A 23,563-nucleotide genomic window follows, 5' to 3' on the forward strand; every position below is an offset into this window, starting at 1 on the left:
AATCTCCTGTGAAGTGTGGGGAGATCACCAGAGACAGGGTTTTCTACAAACATAAGCACAGGTCAAACAACTGTTCTGTGTAATCCAGGCTGGGTTGTGTGGCCCTAAAGGAAAGGGGTAGGACCTTTCTTGCCTACTGAAATGACATCTATATGTTTATGTTGTTACCAAGAAGAGAACTGCTTGCTATACTTATGTTGCCTGTTTAGGCTCAAGCTTCCATAGGGATGTTCTGAAGCTCCCACTCCTCAGACTTCACAGTGTTTATAGTTAGAGAAACATACCATTCAAAACTCTGTTTCAGAACAACATCTGGAAACAAACGCAACTGCCAGCTTCATAACATGCTGAATCACCACATCTAATGGTACGGCTATGTGTTATTGAATTACAGTAGTGTAGTGATGCTAAGAGCAAGTTTGACATTGGTTATGGTGAAGAGCCTGGAATGGAAGCCTTCTGTGACTGCTAGCAGTGATTATGGGCTGATAAAGTGTGATGCAATACAATATCTGTCCTAAATGAAAATGCCACCCTATTAAAAATAAACTCTCTGAAGGCTGTGGTAGAGTGTGGTGGGCACCTTAAAGATTAATGGACTTTTACAACAGTGGTTCTAAACTGGTTCCTGAAACCTTGGCCATCAACATGGCCGTTACACATGGCCTGCAACTCGTCTGTGGACCAGCCCTAATGAAAGGGAACTGGTGAATTATCAACTTTATGCGTTTGTATTGCTAGTTTTAAGAGTGTTTGAGGGTTGGCAGCAATCTCTTGACCTAGAAGCTGGAGAATCATGTTAGTGTAGGATTTCTGTAATAACTTGAATATTATTCCTAGAAGTTCAGAACTACAAAGCATGGACAATCCCACTAGCAAAGAGGTGTGGTCACTCTGTGGTATGTTTTCAGGCTGGCTAATTTGATTGAAATATCTCAGTAACTTTTTATAAGAGTTAGCAATGGAAACAAAAAGACAAAAAAAAAATCCTAAAGGAATTAGCTGTGATCTGTGGAGAATTATGCTTCCTGGCAGGCTTCTGACCTTCTTTGAAGAGAGGGACCTGCCGATGTTGAAGGAACTTCAATTTTTTTTCCACTCTGTGGGTAGAGTAGGGGGTCTTGCTAATGGATGCAATTGCAACAGCCAGTCTGTATGACTGCATCAGATTGATTAGCTGGGTTCTGGTTACTGCTGTGAGTGGTGATTATGCCAGTACAGCTGCTTTCTCTTTTTATGTACTAATTACCACACGCACGGATGTCATCACCCTTAACACTGCGTGGAGTTGTCCCATTAGCGTGGGAGTGGGAAGCAGCAGGGGAGGGGAGCTCTTTGGCGTGACAAGCTGTTTAGAATTGAATGGAGTGGAGTGATGAAGCAACTATTCTTACACAGAATTTTTAAGCCATCTTATCTTTGAGATTCTGCCCTCAGCCAACATTTTTGCAGGTTGTCAGAGCCAGACCCATGTCCTTGGCAGCACTTTCCATGGGTTGCTATTTACTGCAAAGCACCTGGATGCTGAGCTGTAGCTAGCAAGTCTCCCCCCTTGGCATGGCTGTGGGAGCCTGTGGGACACCAGCTGTACAAACTGACCTGCCCATGGAGGAGAGCTTGCGGCTAGCCCAGGAAGGCAGCTTCTCTAGCTGTGCTACCTTGCAAAGCCATTCTCAGGAGAAGAGAAACCGTTTGTTTCCGACTTGCCAAAGAAGGATATGATGGAAAACCCTTGCAGTTCTTGAGAGATTTGGAATGCTTATTTTATGAATTTATGCTCGAGCTCTGGCAGACCCCTCCCTTTCCCCTCCTTCCTCCTCCTCCTCCTCAAAATCCAGTCTCCCCATCTCAGAGTGCACCATAATCTCCATGGTAACAGGTGCTACCACTGTACATCTGATTATTCCCCCCCCCTTCTTTTTCTCCCCCAGCAAGCAAGGTGCGGAGGGAACAGGGCAGACATGACAGAGATGGGGTAAGAGCTAGATAAACGCCTAAGGGCCTGTTCCTTCCATCCAAACACCGAGCTTCTCTGAATACACTAACTGCTGAGTGATAGCCAGGGCAAAGAGTGACCAGTTTCTGTCATACAGAGAAATCCTTAAGGATGTTTTCTCCTCTAATGTGGCCTCCTCAGAGGAGAGGTTAAATGTGTTACTGATGACGGGAAATAATGTAGCTATATTGTTTTGCTCTGACTTGCTTTGTTTGCGCTACGGTGGTCAAAATGAAGGTTCTGGGTACTAGCTATTGGAGGGCATACAGTTAAGTGGTCTCTGCCTCAGACTTCTCAAGTTAAATTGTCAAGCAGACAACATGTGGGGTGGGCAGTAGAGCTATGGAGAAGAACAGGTACATAGGCTGTCGTCCTGAGCCCCAGTTTGTTACGCTAGCTGATGAGTCCCACCCTAATGAATTCTAATTATTAGTTCAGGCTACCTCAGCAGTGCAGTAGTGGTTGATCTGCGTTCCTATCTACCTTTATCCTGTTGTTCCAGCACATCCTCATTCCCTTCCCTGCTTCCTGGTACAGCACCATCTCCTTTTCTGAGGAGTCTGGAAGAAAGGTTCTGTGGTGGATGGATGGTTGCCCACCAGAAAATCTAATGAAAACATATCTTTCACCTGGGAACTACCCCATTGAAAAGCTAGATTCGAAGTCTGTGTTACGTGCAGTGATTACAGGTGTAAATCCTAGATAAATTTCTGCAGAAATTCTGTTAATGATTTGGACTTGTAAACGCGGTCTTCAGTCCTACCCTTCTGAAGCCATGTTGGAATGTGCTCTGATGGCCCAGTTCACTGAAGCAGCTTGTCCCTGTCTATTCCTGGTACTCAAACCAGCTCATTACCCTTCTTTCCACTTCCCATGCCTTTGTTTTTATGACCTACATGTGTCATATTTTCTGGCTAAATGGAGTGTTGTCACTATACCCAGTTCTGATTGCTGGATGGCAGGGTGCAGGAAAGCATTGTGCTTTATAAAAGACATTAGCTTCTTGGAGTAGAAGGAGACTATCTGCATAGGTATAATCTGTTCCACTTCATTGTTCTTGCTTTTCAAGCTCATATGCTTCAGAAACCAAGCTAGTGCAGACCAGAAAGCAGAGCTTGCTATTGGTCCTTTGTGTGCACAGGGTTTTCATTCACCTGCATTAATGCAGCATTTGGGAAGCACTGGCTTGCAGCCATGCTAACTACCTGCAGTCTTAGCAGCTCTTCAGCTTCTTACCTTACTGCAGGTAAAATGAATGGTGTTGGAAGGGGACCTGAACTGAGGGATTTGTTACTTGTGTACTTGTGTTATTCTCGGAATCTCTGGATTTTGATGGGTTTTTGTGCACTGTTGGTGTGGGGGTTGATCAAACTCTGAAACACTTTCAGGGGGCTGTTTAAATGTTTAGAAAAGGAAAGAATTGTATAATTTTTCAATAAAGTTTGTTTTGCTTAATAGAAACAATAAACTTTTGATGCTGAAAGCCCATGTACTTGCCAGTTTCCTGGTCCAGCCTAGTGAGTTAAGATGAGAGATGAAGGCCAGAAGAGTCCCAGTTGTCCTGCTTTCTAATGATTATACCACTTGTCCCCGTCACTTTGTTTAATTAGTTTGAATAGAAGGACTGTGCAGTGCACTGAGTGACATGCAGATTCTCCTGGGGTCAGAATTTCTTCTGCTCCACAGCCGTGTGCCAGTCAGTCTATTAAACACTTAGGGGCACATGTATGTGCGTTTCTAGCAGCTGCTTACTCTCGCTGCTGGATTAGTGTTTTCTTGCAACATCCTGTAAAGTGACATGTCTCCTTGGCCAGCTGGGCTGCTGTAGGGAGATTGAACATTTGTTTGAGCCTCCTTGGCTCTCCTGCCTTGTATTGTCCTGTCAAGTAACCTCCTGTTATTGTTTCAGAGAGTTTTCAACGTTCTGTACCCAATGCCTGCCGATCAGAGAAGACACGTCAGCATAAACTCTGCTCGCTGGCTGCCTGAGCCAGGCCTGGGATTGGCATATGGCACCAACAAAGGGGACCTGGTGATTTGCCGACCGGAGTAAGTGATTGCTTTACGTGGCGTTATAACTGCTTTGGCTGTTCTGTTCTTAGGGCAGTGGGGATAAGATGGCTTTTCACTGCCTGGGACATTGTGCTTGAGGGACCCAAAAAACCCAAATCCTAATACTCCTCTTGGACTGCCACAGTGTTTACCCGAGTCTCTTACAATCAATGTTTGTTTTGCTGATTATAAACTTCTGAGGCTGTTTGAAGTGCATCTCATTAGCTCATTTTATTTCCCATGTCTTTCTAGGCTTTCTGGTTCCTTTGTTTCCCTATGTCTAGTGCAGTGTCTTTCAGTCTCTCTGGATTTACTGATTTCTAAAACTTTCCAATGAGAACAGCAAATCTGAGCTGTTAGTGATATGCTTGCTTTCCTCAGCTTTCATGGACCCCTTGGAGTCCATCAACCAGGTTGAAAGCTGCTGACCTAGACTTATTAAATACTTGTTACAGTATTCAAGCATGAGATTCTATGAACTGCCAAGATTTTTGTCATGATTATGAGCAAGCCAGTGAATTGTTTTGGTCCTCACTTGAAAGCCCAATGATGACATGTAGACTTTAGCTCTCTCTTCTTTATACAGTGCCATGAAGGGTGTAACTGTCCCTTTGTAAACTTGCAATTAAACACAAACTAATTTAGATGTGGTGTGACACAGATGACGACTGAGCGTCTGAGCAGTGAAACATGTATTGCTTTCATTGTTCTTGGGGAGTCTCTGCCCCATACTTTGTTGAGACCCTTTTCTCCATTGTGTTGTGCAAGTGCTTCTTCTGGAGCTTTTGTGCTGCAGGAACACTTCAGGGATTTCTCTGCTTCAGTTATTTCCTGGTACTAAACTACCTTGGTATTCTTTTGGGTTATGCTTCACATGTTGAAGTTCCTTATAACTTAAAAGCTGGCAGCCTAGAAACTTGCAGCACTGCTGGTGATCTTACCACATGCATTGTGGACTCCATCTGTTGTGCATGAGATCAGGCATGTGGTGCTTGAGGAGAGTCATATGGTCAGTGTAGAACCACTATCTTAAATCAGAATAAATATATACAGTTGTAATAGTGACTAATTCAGTACAGCCTTCTGGTGAAATCTGTGATTGGAATTCAGATTGGACCAATTTCAGTAGTACAGAATGCCAGTGCTCTTCAAACAGCCCTCTTGTTCTCTTGAACATAATCTTTCATCAAGGCCTTATTTATACATGAAGTTCTACAAGATATTATTATGGAATAAGCTATAATCACTCTCTTCCAGGATAAGTGGCTTTCTTCAAGAATAGTTGCTGTACTTTCTAAGCAGAAGAATTATTCAGGAATAATGGCTCTCTTCTTCTCAAACTCTAGAGAGTTATTCTAAGTTATTTTCAGTATAGAGAAGTGATGAGATCTAGTCTACTGATTATGGCTTATGAGATTAACTTGGACAAGAACCCAGGGAAATGAAGTCTCCCTGAGGGTGGATGCTTTGATTGAATGCTGCAGAGTCAAGCTTGGTCTGGCTGTCCTGGCGTTCCACACCCCACATTAGGTATCCATTCTGGTGCTTGCGGTAGCCCCAAGCTAAGTGGCGTGTCTCTTCTTGGCACCTCACTAATTAAAGACACAACATGAACACTTTCATGGTATGTTATGGAAGCACTGTCAGTCCTTCTGCAGTATCTCAGTGAAGCCTTCTTAGCTCACCATGTTGCTAGGGCACTCTTCTATCTCCTTACTTCTATCCCAGCAACCATCTGCACAATTCCAACAAAAATAAACTTTTTGTATACGAACATGAAACAAGGTGGCTGTAGAGGAGCAGATTTATTGGTGGTTTGACAGAAATGCTTCAACAGGTTTCCTCCTGGTGGACTGGAGTGACTGATGCTTCTGGTGATTATTGCAGACCTCACACGGACTGGTGGGTTCTTTTTGGAGCAGGACACCCAATATGTTCTGTTCTCAACTGCACCATTTTATAGACCAACAACAGCCAGAGTGACTTAAATACCTCTGCATGAAGGTGTAGATATTAACCAACCTGAATAATTTGCACTGAGGCTCTAACATCAGAACACACTAATGAGTGAAGCCCTATCAGAGCAGAAGTGGCTTGTGGCTGTGATGTCTGCCCCAGATCTACTTGGAAGATCCGCAGAGGAAGGAAAAAACCTGACATGTAGATGCCATCTCAGTAGTTCTTGGCTTAATAGACTGGGTTTGAGGTTGACAAATCTATTGGCTTTAACTTGAGAAGTGAGGGAGAAAGATAAAAAATATTTGTGTAGTTTCCATGAACAGTAATACAGAGGAAGAGAAATATTAAATAAAGGATTCGGCAGTTGATAGAGTGCTATATGCGGGATAGCCTAGCAAACAGCAGGGATCAAGAAAACACTGTACTGCTGAAGACACCCCCGCTGTTCTAATTTGGCAAAGAAAACTCGTCAGTAGCAAACAACTGAGATTGTTACAATTCCCTGGGTCTTTATTCCCATGTACAATGGAGGCATTTGAAACCAAGTACTACAGGGATCACATAAACAGGTTGGAATAAAAGCTGTGCCTCAAACACAGGATTTGAAAAAAGCATGTGCTTAGGGAAAATGAGATGAGTAGACTGGAAGTACAAGCTGACCAAAAAAAAAAGGCATAACTTGAAGCTCCATGGGCTCATAATGAGAGGAGTAGTCCTTCCAGAGTTCTAAAGAAACAGTAATTAAAATCAAACGTTTTGGGCTATACTGCTAAGTTGGGGTAGCACTGATGGCAGTTTTTTTTGCAGATGGAAATGGGGACGGTCAGGTTATGTTGGCAATCCATAATGTGAACTTGGTACACAGATTTATGGCGTATGTTTTGAAGGAAAGGAAAATTAAAAACACGGAAAGCGGGATCAAATGCAATGTGATTTGACTAAGGCAGAGTATAGCAGGTTGGATACCTGTCCTTGAGAATTTTATGTATTTATTTTTAATTAAAGGGTCAACTAAGGACTTGCTCCAGGTCTAATACCTCTGTGTTTTAGTAAGGCAGTTCCCATGTTGGAACTACAATAAATCTAGTTAATTTGTAAAAAATTGAGATTAGAACAAGATCTGGTAAAGAGCAAGTGAAGGCCTGGGCTAAAGGAAAGAATACAACATGATTGAGAGCTAGACTCTGTTACAAAAGAGGTCATTGACAGACTTCTTTAAGACCTGTTCTGGGGCTGGTTATTAATACTATTTACACTAATGCCTTGTAAGGGTGCACTGATAAATTTGCAGAGGGTGTGACATTAGCCTTGTCATTGCAGAGAAAGAGATAGTATTGCAGAAGAACTGGATTGCTTGAAAGTGACTGGAGCTATAGAAATGAGATAAATTTAGTAGTACAAAGTGCACTTAGTGTCTAATAACACTGAGCTCGGTGGTTAAAATGACAGAGGAGGAGAAAGACTCGAGGTTTTAGTTGATTGTAGGTGATTGAGCCATCAATACATGAGGCTGTAAAAACAACGAATTTAGTTCTAGGATGAGACACAAGATGCTTAATAGCAGAGATAGCAAAATGTTACTATCACTGTAGAAGAAACTAGATACATAAGCTGGAACAGTTTAAAATTCACATATCCATATTCAGAACTGCCTTTGAACTGGTACAGTAGTTGAGGAGAGCTGCTAGTGGGGTCAGTGGAGCATTTTTATCTAAGAAAACCTGCATCTTGGGGTCTTTAGCAGGGCTAAAAAGGAGGGCTAAGGAGGGGTTTATATAGTGTTCCATAAATCTCCAGGAAAGGAGAACTATTTCAATTTATATTTTTTTTATTAGAGAGCAAAGAGGCATAAATTGACTATGACTAGGTTGTGGCTGCAAACTAGAGAAAGGTGGCTAACCAGCTGATACGTTGGTTGGGTGGATGCAAAAGGCTTAGCTGTTTGTAGATGCAGCTTGGCTGGCTTACAGAGACAGGTGTGTGACTTGAATACTTGTGACTGGGGGTAGGACTGGACTGTTGAGCCATGAGGCACTTTTTCAGTATTTTGAACCCAAGGTCCATGTCTAAACAGGTGTTGACAAGTTGGCTCTCAGAGCTGTTGTGCTGTAGGGAGTTGAGGTGGTGACAGCAGTGTTCATCCACACTTGGAAATGCACCTAATGGGCCTGAAAGAAGCCTTTAAGAGACTGTAATTCATGAGCCAGTACAGTAGCTATAGGATAGAAAAAATGTTTTTGTTAGCCAAAGACATAACCCCTAGCAGGGTTGCATTCTGATGAGTAAAGGAAAGAAAGGACATTGTGTACCCACTTCCTTAGATTTCAGGGTGACACCCAGCTCACTATACTGTGCTACTGAAAAGCATCAATTTGTTTGCTCTGCTTTTTATGTGATTAAATTGGAGGAAACTTTAAATGTAATGTCAGGAAAGTTCCTCCTTTCCCAAACACTCAAAGGCCGACCAACTTACATTCTTTACTAATATGTTAGTTTGAACATGCAGTGTTAGATACAGACTTGTATTGAAAACCCAGAGATCCCAGTTGTCAGTGAATAAACACTATTCTGAGTAAGGATAACAAATAGCAAAGGTGGTGGAGCTGGTGTTCAGCAGTGTTTGCTTGTCCTTCATATGTTCTTTTATTTTGCTTGTTTAGCTGCTGTTTTCACTTACTTGCAAATAAACAAACTATCCATCTTAGAGCAGGTCTCTCTGACCTGTTTAAAACTTTGTCTACTTTTCCTGCTGAATTACTGTCCTTTTGAGGAACTGTCTGTGTGAAAGAACCCAGGGGACTGGGTTCTTTTGGAAACAACTTTCTCTGCAAGTGACCAATGGGACAAGCAATTTACTTTTCATGAGTCTGATCTTTCATTTTTGTTTGAAAAAATCATCAACCACCATGTAAGAGAAGTCACTGGGAGAAGGTTCATGGAAGTGACCGATGGGGACAGAGCACAAAGTGCAGAAAGCTGATATGAAGAAAGGCATCTGCAAGTCCTGAAGATTCATAGAGTAATGAATGAAATTGAGTAGATCATAGGCAGTGTAAGTGTTTTCGGGGAATACTTCATGCTTGTCTTGTTTTTTAACCAATTGCAGTGATGATAGGCTGGAGCAAGGGTACTCAGGTCTGTGGTTCACAGGTGAGTCCCGCTGATAAGAGAGTTTTGGCCCTCAGATGTGGATTGGAAATAGGTTGCAGTCTGTATGAGGTTGTGACAGCCTGTTCTGTTTTTGAGGGTCCTGTAGTTCACTGTTGTCATGGTTCAGTGTACAGGTGGTTGCCATCTGATAGCCTTGCATATATATTAGATCACGAGTCTGCTATCTGCTTGCAATTGGCTTCACATTACCACGTGGCAGTTTGTCCTTTTTGCATGTAAGATGAGTTTGTGTACAGTCCAAAAGTGTGGTATTGAAAGGCTCTGAGGCTGCCACGTTTTAAAGGGTGGGTACCATTTAGCTAAATCACGACACTAAATTCGTGACAGTGATGTTCATTGGGAGAGCCATGCCACATGAAAACAGGAATCCCTTTAGGCACACCACTTGAGGCAGTGTACTCCACTTGGCAAATGAGGGGAACTACCATGGACTACTTGCTGTGGCCTGGAGGTCTGTCGCAGGAGGTGGTACAGAGCAGTGTGAATTCCCCCCACCCCTCTGCTATTCTGCACACTGCCTTTTCTGTGTGGCTGCTAGTGCTTTTTTAGCCTCCCCAAGGCTGCTTCTCCCCCACCACATGCTGCCTCACATCCTTTGTAACTGTGACCACTGCTGATGCTCACTAAAGTTTTGTACGTCTGTCTTGGCTCTGTGTAGTTCAAGCTTTGGTTCAGTTCCTGAATATTTGGTTCTTTTAGCATGGAATGAAATCCACTGTGTCTTGTACAGTAGAAACACCTCTACTGAATTAAAAAGGAATTTGTTTTTTAGTGCTCATAACCTTTCCTATCCTGTCGCATCCTAACAAGAGCTTTCCCATTCAGAAACAGCCCTGGTGGGGCTTCTCAAACATTGATTGTCTTGTAGAACACGAGCAGGTGAGACCAAAAGTGAGGAGGGGCAGACTGCATGCTGCTTATTGCCCTTTGCTGGCTTCTCTTGTGGAAGACTGCCATGGGATAAAGGCAGGGGGTCCAAATATCAGTTCTTCCTCATTGCATCTTGAGTGCGCCCCCCCCCCCCCCCCCGCTCAGGAGCAGGTTCCCAAAGGGCTCAGTGCTCACATGCTTTTGAAAATACTAATCCAAAACCTCGGTGTTCTGAGAAAACTGTTTGAAAACCAAGCACTCAAAGCACCTTGTCTAGGGCTAGCTATGTAATGCAGGCATCCACAAGAGAGGGAGGATTTCTTCAGCAGACAGAGAGCCTCTGATAACGGAGTTAAAATATCTCCTGAAGATGTATCTGGTTCAGAGGCAGCACCCCTTGGAATTCTCTCATTGGGAAGTAGGTGTGGAGAGTCTCAAATTTATTTGGTGCTATGCAGTGTGCATATTTTAATTCTTTGTGATGAGATCTGCCTCTAACGTGAAATTATTCTGGGAAAATTCTCTTCATGATAAATTCCTATGCTTTGCAGAGGATCATTGCAATTGTCTGTCCATGCCAGTCCAGGTTTTTTTCCTCTGAGAATTGCTTATCCTCTCATGTAGTAATGGGGACAATGTGTCTGCATCTAGTTATCAGCACTGGTAAAGAGATGGTGATCTATCCAGCTGCCTGGCGCATCATGTCTCTCTGCTGGCTGGCTCCATTTGTCAGGCTCTTCAGCCTCTAGCAATGATGCCCCCCAACAGCATGAGCCCCCTGGTGCGTTGTTTGCCTTTTAAGAGTAGCTTCTGGAGGATGGAGTAAGCAAAGAGACAGAAGGAGGAGCTGTCTTCCTTCGTGTGTAACAGAGGGATGTTAGCAACACTGCTCAGGGAACGTTTTCACAACTGTTAACTGGGGCAGCTAGAGATACTGGTTATGTCTGAGTCCTCCCTGGAAATGGCCTTTTGAAAGGCAGCATCTGCACAGTGGCCTTTGACCACGTCTGAGTAAGCGAATGCATGTCCTGGACACTTGCTGCCTGTTAACCACAATATACATTGAATTTTCTAAATGAGGGTAAAAGATGATTTTGATTGATAAAAGGGCTGAAAAGGGGGGGAAATGGCCAATTTTGCACTACAGATGTGTTCTGAAAGCTTATATTTGGATTTTGTTATTCATGCATTTAAGAAAAAAACTGAAATGAATTATTTCCAAATTGTGCAGGGAAGCCTAGGTATCCTGAGTGCCAAGAGGCTCAGTCATTGCAGAGGCAAGAGAAGTAGGGTGGTAATATGGAGGCTTGAAACGGTATCTCCATTCTGATATTGTTTTTTATTCCATTTCTATTTCTGTTTCTGTATGTGAATTTGATATCCAGGATGAATGATGGCATTAGGTGGAAGATGCCCTCATAAAATTCCACTTAATATGTCTATGAATCCTAGAGATAAATTTCAAGAGCTGCTTTAAGTCTTCAGTTATTAGCAAGTTCATTTCCCTCACCCAATTCTTCAAGATATGCTGAAGCACTGACTAGTTAGTGACATTTATTTTTCACCATGAGAAAGGGAACTTGGTACAGAGCTCAGTGTTAAAGAAACTTAACATGCTACTTACCAGTTTGTGTACTATGTCACTGGGCTTCTGCAGGTCCTTACTGGTTCTCAGACTGGGTAGCAATCTTTTGAAGAGCATGGCCACGTACTCTAAGAACAGTTACCAAATGCTTCACTTATATCTATTCAGATCACACCTGCTGCCTTTTCTTCCTTTACTTTTTTATAATTCTGTCTACAAAAGCAATTAAATTTCATGCAAGCAATTATTTGACTTACTGCCTACTTCATGTGGCTCACTCTTTCATTGTTTTCATATATCTTCTTTTTTCTCTTTGTTATATTACTGTCTTTAAGGATAAAAGTTACGCTTAGGAGAGAGTAATTGTCAATTTAAGTATGGCTTTCTTTTTGAAGAGTGCTGCTAAGTTGGCTTTTTTGGCCTTTTGTCACTTCTTCAGTTTTTTGTAATGTATTAAAAATCAGGTGTGAATGGCTCACAAAAGTTAACTTCTTAATATCATCCCCCCCCCAATGAGTGCAACTAGCTGCTATGTCTGGCTTCTTTTCTTACTCTGTAATTGCATAAGTACCCTTGGATATTTTTTAAGTGGAGACTTCAGAGAGAAAATTCAGTATCTCGTCCACTTTGAGTCATCATTGATTTTTGTCCTTAGCCTCACTGATGAATAGACGTTTTTTCATTCTGGTACCATTTTCCTCATGTTTAGTTTTAGAATATCTTTTCCCTCTTTGGCAGCACTGGTCTGTCCCGGTTTCTTACAACATTTCTTTTCTCTGCAGGTCTGTACTTCCTTGTTCGGTTGTTTGCTCCCTTGGCTTTCCAATAAGATCATCTTCAATTTTCCGGTCTTTGATCCAGTTTATTTCTGGAGTTTTATTCGTTGTCCCTTATGCCTGTGTTTTCTAGCAGGACTGTAGTGAATCCAGCTAGCAAATAAACAGCCAACTTCTTCTTAATTTTCTTTCCTTTTTTTAAATACTCAAGCTATCTGGGTCTGTAAATGGTCTCAACTCAATGTCTGCAAACTGTGAGTAACTGGAGTAATAATTGTGGATTTGGGGTTTTTTGTCGACCCTCCCCCCCCTTTCTTTCCTTTTCTTTTTTTTTTTTTTTTTTTTTTTTGAGGAGGTTTCCCCTGTGTGTGAAACAGAACACTTTTAAGTTGGCTAATTTCAAAGCTGTTGAAGATTAAAAATATAAAACTTGGCTTGCCCTGTGGATCTCATTGAGATTAGACCAAGCCAAGATCTTGGTTCTGGAGCTTGGCAGCTTTGTGTGTGCACATCGCAATGTTCTATTAAAAAAAGCATTTGCTATGCTTGCTAATTTTAAACATTTATTTCGAAGTTCATTTCTCCCATTCTAAATGCATTTTCCTGGTTTAGTTTGTTGGCATAAGATCTACAAAACAAGCCTACTTCGAAGTTGCCTTTCAATCAATGTAAATGTTAGTTTCTGCTAAAATGCTAGTGAAAGTTCAAAGATGACTAAAGAGTGACTTTGGCTCTCGACTTGTAGCAGTTTAAGATGTTTAAGGCCTTAGAAGGCTTAAGCAATTTGCGCTCCCCCAAAGACTCCTAACATCCTAAATTGTCTAAGCCACTGGAAGAGCTGATAGATCATAAACAGCTTAAGATATTCTGAGGGTTCAAAGCTTATTTGGAGTATAGTCTGCCTGTAATCACGTTAAGCAATTAACAAGCCTTTAGATTTTTAGAGGACTTTAAGCAAGTTATCCATCTTTAGAGCTTGGTTTAAGGTGATACCTAGCTAAATTGTCCTTATTTAAGGAACTTAAAGCTCTGCATTCTGGAATCTGTTATTTACTTTCCAGAGGATCCCTACATGCTACTTGGTGTGGTTGGAGCCAGATAAGAGAAGGATACCATGGAATACTGGCACGATTTTGAGTCAGAAGAAAATCAGTGAAAATTCAGGAAATTCTTATTTGGTCTGTTTCTGCCTTGTTTATTCCAGGCTATTTGGCCTGGGTGGTATGTTCTTATTCACATAAACATGCATTTTTTTTTAATAGCGCTGAAACTATTGTGTAGTGCACTGTATGATACACAAAAACCTTACCAGTCTTACCAGGAGCAAATCTTAATGCTGGGTCTTCCTTGCACAAGTGTTTTGTCCATCTGCTTGCAGTAGTGCATTAATTCAAATATTTTGCATTTAATGATGGCCTCAGTATGCCCTCTCCAAATTGGGATATATCTCTTCTAAATGTCAAAGTAGCTGATGTCTAGTTACAGTACCAGTAGCGCAGGAGTCACGTTTGGGACTAAGAAGGTTCCCCTTGTTCTCTCAGGCGCAAGTTACAACTTCCTGCGTCATGCTGAGAGTGGTGTAAAAAAGCTCTGGGAAAAGCTGCTTTAAAAAACCGTTGTGGCATTTCGGTAGGAGAATTGATATTGGCATGACAGCTGTCTGTGAGGGACTTCTTTTGTCCTTATTCTCAACACAGGTTTTGCTGTGTAGCTTCACGTCCCTTAAGGGCAGTGCTCTCAACCTCAATATTTATACTTGGGTACCAAGATAATCGAACATCCAGACTTTCGTACAAAACTCTCTCTCCTTCTGTTCTGTCATTGTCTTGGTGCTTAATTTCTATTTATCACTCCTGTTGAATGTGTTGGAAGACTGACTCTTAAATTAAGACTTTCTCCCTTGGCATGTAAGACAAATTCTTCTTATGCTTTCTGTTGGTGTGTCCTCCGTTTCAACTCATTTTATGAGCCTGCTCATCTGCTACACGCATGCTGTAGGTAGGTTGCAAATGCTGACTCCTGGAAGTCACTTGGGTTTTAGCTGTAGTGACCCTGTGGATCAGAAGAAACCATTCTGTTTGGGTTCTTCCTACTGTGTTGGTCTCTCTCCTCTCTCTCTCTCTCTTTGAGGTATCTAACAGCTTAGCTGATTGATGACTCTCTTCCTTAGCTGAGATACCACATTTTTTGCCCAGGGACGATGACTGTTAGAGGTGTGCCTTCTATATAAATCTTACCCACTGGCCGCAAGAGCATGGATTGTATCCAGCTTTAGTTGCCCAGTGGTGGGCGGAACAAACTCATGCATATTCACGCTGTCAAGACAGAAAAGTGTTATTAGCTACTGGTGCCTCCAAATTTATAAGGCTGACCTCATTTAAATGGTATGAGTTTGAATAGAGCCTCTTCAGAAATCCCAGTATTTAACCTAGCTGGCAGGACTGCACGATCAAATAAACGGGGCCAGTCATCTTGCATAGTGTTTTGAGTTGAGTTGGCATCCTCCCTGAAGCAGGCACATGGCTACCAGCTGCACCAAGCTGCTTGCTGTCCTGCTTCTGCAGCACCTTTGGCAATTCAAGTAGGTGTCAGGATGTGTTTCTGCATGGTTGCTGGTTTCCAGGCAGGTGAAGCTTGCAGGATTCTGGAAAATTAGCAGGCTGTATCAGTACAGGGAGTAAAAATGCACTTGCTGCTAGTTGCGGAGAAGGGGTGATCTTTCCATTGTTCCTCTGAATGTGATGAATAGGATAATTTCATACGTCACTTAAACGTCTGTGTGGTTGTTAACTGTAAACTGCAGATCTTGTGTTCTGTACGACTTACCTTGTTAGGAATTCCTATGCTTGGTCTCATGCTCTTCCCCTGGCTAGTCATACATGGGCTGTACTCCAAGGGTGTGCTCTGAAATAGGCCGGTGCCAGTGAAGCTGCCACCTCTTCCTTGGTCAAAGAGCTTTACTGCCCGGCAGAGAGCTAGTCCAGGAATCCCGTTTGCTGGTTCCATACAGTTTGCACTGCAGCCAATTTTCACTTGGATTTGTCTCTGCACGTGGTTCATTGCCTGCACAGAAAGCTAAATATTTATGAAGTAGGGTGTTAGAAATGATTGTTTTCCTATCCAGGCAGCTGCTGGGAGTGCCAAATTTTGCCTTGTACTGACAATACCATTGCCTAGCTAATCATGGGAGCCAGGGATGGGCTTGCTGTGCTGATCATCACATGCCGGCAGAAGAGATAATGAGCTGCTGACAAGGATGCATCTGGAGTCTGGCCGAGGATTGCGTTGCGTGAGATACTATGTGCTGCTTCTTCCTTCCCAAACCAGGACAATGGATTCCTGTTCCTTAGCATAGAGTCACCTTGCTCTCTGTAGCTCACTCTATATTTCCTTGATACAGGTTGAATAGTTTAAGAATGACAAGTTTACACGAAGGGAAGAAAGCGCATCTTGGGGAATTCAAATCCTTTGTAAACTAACCTGGTTTTGTATGCTTGCTCTTCATGATCTTGAATGGACAGTATATTTGAGAAATCAGCCTTAAAGAGTAATTTCTTTTGTGGAGAAAGCAAACCTTGGCAGCATGAAAATCAGATGCTCATCTAGCTGCATGCTGCATGGTGTCACTTTGCAGCTAGTCTTCTCCACATTGGGCTTGCTGCAATCTTCATTCTAGTAATGGGCTTGTGCTGATATTTTTAGATGGGATTGCAGGCAGCAATGCCTTAATCAAAACTTAATTCAGTGCTGTAGCAGACCAGTAGTGTGCTACTGTTGGGCCTTTCCATGTAGCAGGATTTGAAGAAGGAGAGCAGTGCATTTGCCCATTGCTGCTATCTTCTTCAGTGTTGAGGATGGTTTAAGTGAAAAGACAGTAAGTGCTATTTATGCCTTCCTGGACATGCATACCCTACTTGCAAATTATGTTTTTTTGTCTTGCCATCTTGCTCCTGGGCTGTATTGTTATGGTAGAGTTGGGGAACTTTTGTCCTAATCCCTCCTCCTATTCAACTCCCAATTTTGGATATGCCAGCTGGTGGGTTACCCAGTTGTCTAAGTCGTTTTGTGCTGACCTATGCTTTGTCAATTTACTTTTCAAATACTGGTTAAGCTAATGCAGTAAATCTTATTTCAGCTTTCTTGTCACATATGAATAATTTTGTCATTAATTCCTAGAGCTTGGCCCTAGTTTCTTCAGGGGGACATATCTGAGCTGTGTAGGTAATACCTCCATGCAGAGCGAGAGGCTGTGCTGCCCAAGTTGTTGGCTCTTGGTATTTAACAGGCTCCACTCTGAATCCTTATTTGACTTTCAGCAAAGCATGCAAGTCTGTGCCCTTCATCCTCTCCAAGCTAGTTAATAATGTGAGCTGGACACAGGCGTGAAGGAAAAGTCCATCTCGGAACAGATCCCTGCTGGGAAAGCCAGGCTGTGAGCAGCTCTGCATTTAACAAAGCTAATGGAAATTTCCAGGGAGGGCTTAGAGAGCTTAGTGACAGCCATAAAAAGGAAGAAAATAAGAACTTGACTAAGTGGACTTCACTGTCCATGACTGACGCAGTGTGGAGAATTGCAATTTTTCACTCCGAAGCCCTGGGCAACAAATGTCCTCCTTACTGCATCCACGTCCAAGTGGCAACATGCTCCATGCTACACAGAGCTTCTACCTTATGCCTTGGAAAATGTAAAGTGCTTCCAGCATTTCCATGTCTAGAGTTTGATGGAGCAAAAGTTAAATGCTTACATTACCTGAAAAATATTCATTTCTCCAGTGTAAGCTCTGCTTCTGTGAAATGAATAGTCAGGCCTTGATTTGCAAATCTCCTGGGAAACGTACTGTGAAAGGCTTGCTAATTTACAAAATTCAAGCAATATTTTGCAATGGGAGTTAAAAAACCTTTAGGCTTTCTGAAAAGAGAGATTGCACTGTTTTAGATAGGTGTGGTTAAACCAGTGCAAATCTTTAAGCTTAACTGAAAATCTGATTTAAACCAAGGTAATTGCAGTTGTCACACACATCTTGTTGTGTACTTAAGTTGGTTTAAGGTGCGATTATGTGATCAAGTTTCTAATGAAGGTATGGTCTTAAAGCTGGCACTTAACCCATACAATAGCAGCATTTCTTTGATGAAATCTCTGCTTATTAAGAAGGGAAGTGATGATCTTCGTATAAATGATAGTGCCCAACCAGTTCCCTCTGTTCAGATATTTGCTTTCCTCACTGTACCTTGATGCAGTCTGAAACATCTCTTCTGTGGCCTCAATCAATCATCCAGAGGCTGGAAGACCTAATGGGGAGCAAGCTGGATATTGGTCTTAGGGCTGGGGAGAGGCAAATGTGGGTTCCAGGTCAGAGAGGTGCAGATGCATGCAAAAGAGAGCAAAGATCATGCTGGGGGCTTTATCGCTTGAAATACTTTGCAAGAGGTGGAGTTGGGAGAGGGTAAGTTGGTTAGCTGGTCAAGGGAATAGTCTGCTGGAAGGTAGCAGTGAGGATGCTCGCTGCTGCAGTAGGGAGTGCCAGCTGTTTATTCTGAGCCACTTTTTTGGCCTTGCAGAGAGACTGGAACACCAGTCGTGTAGGTGGCTGTGGGGACCATGCCTGTACTTTGGAAAGCATGAAGAAGTGTGGAAGGAGGGGGAGAAGAGCATGGGTCGGTTTAGCTCTGTTGTGTAATAGCTGCAGATACCAAGCAAACTAGACTTTTTATGGAAACTTTGACTACCAGGTCAGAAAGTCTTGCTTGTCCAGGGAGTGTGCTACTTTGCAGACAGCAAAGTGTGACAGCTAAGGCTCAGTGTATTGGGCAGGGGATGGAGCAGCCAGAGGGACTGGCACGGTTTTAGTGACAGGTTACCATCTGTCAATAAACTCTGAAGCCTTTGTAAATCAGCATCTCCCTGGCAGCTGCTTTCATGGGGTATAATGCAGTGCAGGGCTAGCTCAGCACAGGGGGAAAAAAAAAAAAAAAAAGTGGTGACTGATTACTTCCTGTAGACTCCACGTGTAGTTTTGTTGACCTAATTTTCTCCAGCTTTTGCCCTTGGTCTCAACCTCGGGTGCTGTCACCCCAGTAGCCTAGCCCCAGGCCTCCAGCACACACAGCTCTCCCATTGCAGCATGTCCGACCTGCAGCGTCCTCTAAGCTGGGGTTCTTGCCAGTTCTGCTGAGGCATCTCATTACAGGGACAACAGCTTTTATATGTACGTAAAACACCATGTTTGTTCCCAGCCATAACCAGCTACCAACTACTTGCCCTGAATCCTTCCTTCAGATTATGGGACTACCCTTAGTTCATGCTCTGAGACTGCCTGCGGTGTGATGCAATTCCAGCTCTTCAGATGCAATTCCCTTCTGTCTGCACAGGACCTTTGGTTTGGTTTTTTTGTTTGGTTTTTTTTTTTTACTTACCTTGTGGTGACCACTGCACAGCACTGTTAACGCTTCACCTAGAACCATCAGGTGTCTGCAATCCAGCAGCCATGTGGTGGTACACAGCACTGTTTCAAAACGCTCAGGCCAGCTCACAGGGAGCTGGTGTGTCAGCATGGCATGGCAAAACACTGTACAGAAAGTCTCTTCCATGGTAATGCAGCCCATAGTGCTTCTGCAGGTGGGACACAGCAGTAGGTGGGAGATCTCCATACTGCCTTGGACTCCACAGTGTGTGCCTGTCCTCTGACATTTCTGTATGGCACAGAGTAAGCTGGGTTCGCTCTTATTTTCCAGTCTAAGAGCTGTTGAGTGTTAGAAATAGTGGGAGATGCACTTACAGCATTATGGTTATGGTGATTTTGTTTCTGTGATTGCCTGTAATCTTCAGCAATGATGTGATGATTAGCTATACATTTTAACCTTGCCTGTTCCTGTGAAGTGATTAGCCAACCCTGGCTTCGCGTATCTTTTTGGAAAATGCACTGTGAAAGGTTGCCAGAGCATTGGCTGTTCTGTTAAACTTAGTAGCATTAGCTGTAAAATTCAGGTTTTGGACATTTTGGACATACACATAGTTGATCCAGTACAAACTCTTTTGTGGAAACTTATTAAAATATCCTCTATGTCTGCCCTTGCTCCACAGTGACTGTCAGTGAGAGGGCTGTGTAAAGATTTATTTATGGGTAAAATGAGAACCATTTGCGAAGAAACTAAATGTCAAATAAGAGCAGTGTTTTACTTAGCATTACCTAGTGCAGGAAATGCTGGCAGGCACCACAGAGAGAATTGGCCTTCCCATTCCAATTCTTTGTTTAGTCACTTGGAGTTAGGGTAACCTGATTTTATACACACAGTTGTATGTCTTCATTTCCTGAAAATCTCTCTGCTCCTGTTGCTGTGCCTCAGTGCTACTATTGAATTGAAACGCATGGAATATTCCAGAGCAATCTGGGTAACGCAGCACTCCATGTTTGCAAGGCTGTTTATGGTGATGAGCCCTTTTAATGAAAATGTGAACTGAGCTAGATCTGCAGTTTCTGTAGGGCAGGAATCAACGCTGTCCTTCATGTTGTGGGGACATAATGTGTGCTGGCTGGAATAGTGTCCTGTCATGCTAATATTTTTTCCTTCTTTGGTGTTTCAAGGGCCTTAAACTCTGGAGTTGAGTACCACTGGGACCAGCTGAATGAGAATGTCTTCGCTGTGCATTCCAGCAGCAGGAGCACTGAGCGGCCTGGGTGAGTCTCCTGGACATGGGTTAGAGAGACTTGACGCTTTCTGCTGCTTTTGTTAACATCTGACAGCACCACTTCTTCTTCTTTGTTCCCTTATCACTGACTGCTTTAAATATGCCATTTTTTCCCCCCTTTGACATTGCCTAGTTGGGTCACCTGGCCTGATTCCAGCAAGTGACATTCAGTGCCCAAAAGTGCTGCCAGTGATAGTGAAGTACATGTGTCATCCATGGCCTCAGTAACATCCATGAGCAAGCTGCAGGAGGAACATGTGGGGCTTGATGCAACAAAAACACCATGCAAAGTAAATGGCCTTTGGAGGATAACTGAAGAGTGGGGGGTTTCACAGAGATGAGTGTAAATCCATTGGGCGGTCCCTTTAGTTTCTGGTCATGGGACAGTTGCTTCTCAGCAATAAACTCTAAAAATAAAGCTAAATCCCTTGACAGCCCTGTTGGCTGCTTCATCCAATCTGTCTGGTGATGCACACATTAGTTACTGTAAACATGAGGGTAATGCTGCCGTCCCTTGCTTCTTGCTCCAGTGATGGGTACTTCTCTGTAAGCCAGCTGTTCTCAGCAAGAGGGTGACAGTCTTGTTTCTGAATTGTGAGCTCCAGGATCCTAAGGAAGTTATGAGCTGGAGTACAGGGCAACGTCTGTGCTGTTGTACAGCCTTGGTCTGATTGTGTGTGAAAAATAAGCAGTAGAGATTCTTTACTCTGCCATGTGAGTGGATGTTGCCACTACTCACATTTTTTGACAGCACATATCAGTCTTGCATGATGGGCTTAGGAGCAGCTTGAAGGCAAAAGTACTGCTCAAGAATGAACTATCTCAGAGAGAGCAAGAAAAGTGTTGCAGGTTTCAAAACCTTATGAAAAAAGGTTGTGAATGAGACAATCTTTCCTAGAATCTCTTTACCATTCCCAGCACTTACAGCCAGAGGTCAGTTTTGGAAAGAACATCCAAGCATTGTCAAGATTCAGCTCTTGTAGCGTCATACACTTCAACTATTTGATTCTGAGAAGCTAATGAGCCTTGAGGTGGTTCCTGTTGTTTGCTTTTGAGAACAGGGAATTTCTCTTGTCTGACTGGAACGGGCAGAAATGCTTGCTGGAGTGCATTCATGTGTGATGCTGACAAACTAGGAGGTCCAGAGGAGGGACGGGATACAGGCTGCGTCCTTGGGAGTTAAAACTGCTCTGCTGACGTGCAGAGGGAGGTCGTGTGTGTGTTTATGGTCCTGCGCTGCATGTTGTGTTGCCTGCTCGACTCAGTGACCCCAAGGCAGAGTTGTTCTGAAGGCTTAGTGATGCTGCAGGGATATCTATCTATGCCTGTCAGCCACGCTGCTTCTGTGGAAGGGTGAGTGGACTATAAGACCCTGTTGCCTTAAAACTCAGGAGACCAGCCAGCTGAGGCTGGAGAGGGGTGTTTGTGTGTGTGTAAATAAGTGCAGGTCACAATTTCCTCCAGCCCCATCTGCATAGTGGCTAGCAGGTGCCTGGAGTTGGTGGCTGGAGTGGAGGCAAGAAGAGGCTCAAGGTGGATGCTTCAATCTTGCTGGGGCATGTTGCCTCCAATGCTCCTGGTCTTATTTGTTTTTCTCTCTTTTCAGAACCAGCAGAGCCACATGGAGGACAGACAGGGACATGGGCCTGATGAATGCCATAGGCCTGCAACCCCGAAATCCCCCCACCTCTGTGACTTCGCAGGGTACCCAGACCTTGGCGCCTCAGCTGCAGAATGCCGAGACTCAGACAGAGAGGGAGGTACAGGAGCAGGAATCCGCCTCTGCAGGGACTGGGGAAGGTAGGAGCTTAAGCAATGATTTATCTGACAGCTTACCTGGTGAATAAGGAGTTTCCACATAGGTTCCACATCTTATCAATGCATTTGAACACTCCTGTTATCTCTTCAGCAAAGATTTCTCCAGCCTAATTTGCCTGTAGCCAGGCCAAGATGATCAGGAGAGTGAATCTCTGTCCATATGAATAGAGAAGTTGTCTTTTTCACATTCTTTTAGAAGGCAAAATGAACTCTTCTCCAGATCATTGTGACTTTGTATAATCAGTTGTACTGGCATCAGTCCTCACAAATCTCCTGAACTCTAACCATCAGTAAGGCTGCAAACTGTTAAGAATTATCCTTTCTACCTCTGTGTTAGCATTTAGTTTGGTCCTTCAACCTCTGCATCCAAAACCTGTGCAGGCTTCACAAGTTCAGCATCTGGATACAAAATAAAATACTGTAAATCACTTCTCATAAAGCAGGTATGAGTATTCTGTTTAGTCTGATTGATGAAGGCTGTGAGGAGTGTCCAGCTCAGCTATTCAAAAATGTCTCTGGTGTTTTCCAGTCCAGGAAAACTTACCAACATGTAAAGAGCTGGAAGCAACAGATGTGCAATTCCTATATGATGATAAAGTCACTGATCTTTTGAAGGCATGATGGTTTTGTCCAGGCTTCTTATCTCTATGCTGTAGCATTGTGCTTGAATCCAACTCTGAAGGCTTGGCTAGGAAGGAGTTGGGCAGTATATACATAGAAAAGACAGAGAAAATCAAGGAGACAGTTTTGAAGTTGTTGGTTCACAACGAACCCACTTGGCTTTGGGAAGCAGCCCATGACATGCATGTTTGTGTCTGTATGCTTGCTTGTGCTCTGACACTCTAAAAGGTGCTTTTTGGCATGTGACTCTTCCACAGTTTCTGTTGTGCAGCATCCAGCATGTGTGATAGGGCTTTGTGTTTCTCTGATCTCGGGTCTTCTGTTCAAAGTGGCAAATTCCTGACCTGTGGGGTTTCCCATCTGCTTATCTCATCGGAGCTGAGATTAACCTCTCTGGAAGGTTAGTGCAGTTGAGGGCATGTGAATAAGGCTGGAACATAGGATGTCTGGACAAATGCTGAACTTGTGGGAACTGCTTCTTCTACTGGATGTGGTATGTAGACTGAGAACAGGGTATAGTGTGGGACCTTCTTGCATCAAGGCCACGATGGCTTACGCTGCAGGCTTAGGGGTCTTTCTCTGCTCTGTTAAGCCAGTGGAGTTCTTCAGTGCTGCTTCTCTCTGCTGCTGTTCTGCAGTCGTCTGAAGGTTTCATTATCTCGTTCTTTCTAATCAACCTTTCAATTTTCAGATCTAGATCATAGTTTTTAACTAGACCATTAATGAGATGGGGAAGGGTTGTCCTTTACCAGTGCCTTGGGCAAGGTATCTCTACAAAGAAGCAAAGCATGTAGCATTTGGAAGAAAAGAAGTGTAGATAACAAGCCTAGGACAGAGACTTCTCTTTGTCTCCCTTTCTTGCTTGGAAGAAGATTGGCAGGTTCTACATCTGGTGTGATTTCTGGCTCAGATGCTGACTTTATTACGTGTCCCCTTGCAAGTGGCCTCGCCTGCAAAATGGGCTGTCACACTCCTGTCTCTTATATAAGGATCTTTAGAACAAAGGAGTTCTTCCAGTAAGGACACAT

General features: G+C 43.3%; 1 protein-coding gene across 5 annotated transcripts in view; it reads left to right on the plus strand.

The window, feature by feature from the left end:
- The window catches only part of AMBRA1 (autophagy and beclin 1 regulator 1), a 136,259-nt gene that overhangs the window by 103,439 nt on the left and 9,257 nt on the right, over positions 1 to 23,563 (plus strand). For all 5 annotated transcript variants that reach the window (XM_075502676.1, XM_075502675.1, XM_075502679.1 and 2 more), the window contains 3 exons: positions 3,906 to 4,045; positions 19,993 to 20,085; positions 21,703 to 21,896. In XM_075502676.1, coding sequence (XP_075358791.1) covers positions 3,906 to 4,045; positions 19,993 to 20,085; positions 21,703 to 21,896 — 427 coding nt within the window. The remainder of the gene's footprint in view (positions 1 to 3,905; positions 4,046 to 19,992; positions 20,086 to 21,702; positions 21,897 to 23,563) is intronic.

This window comes from Mycteria americana, chromosome 5 (genome assembly GCF_035582795.1).
Source record: "Mycteria americana isolate JAX WOST 10 ecotype Jacksonville Zoo and Gardens chromosome 5, USCA_MyAme_1.0, whole genome shotgun sequence".
Taxonomy (NCBI): domain Eukaryota; kingdom Metazoa; phylum Chordata; class Aves; order Ciconiiformes; family Ciconiidae; genus Mycteria; species Mycteria americana.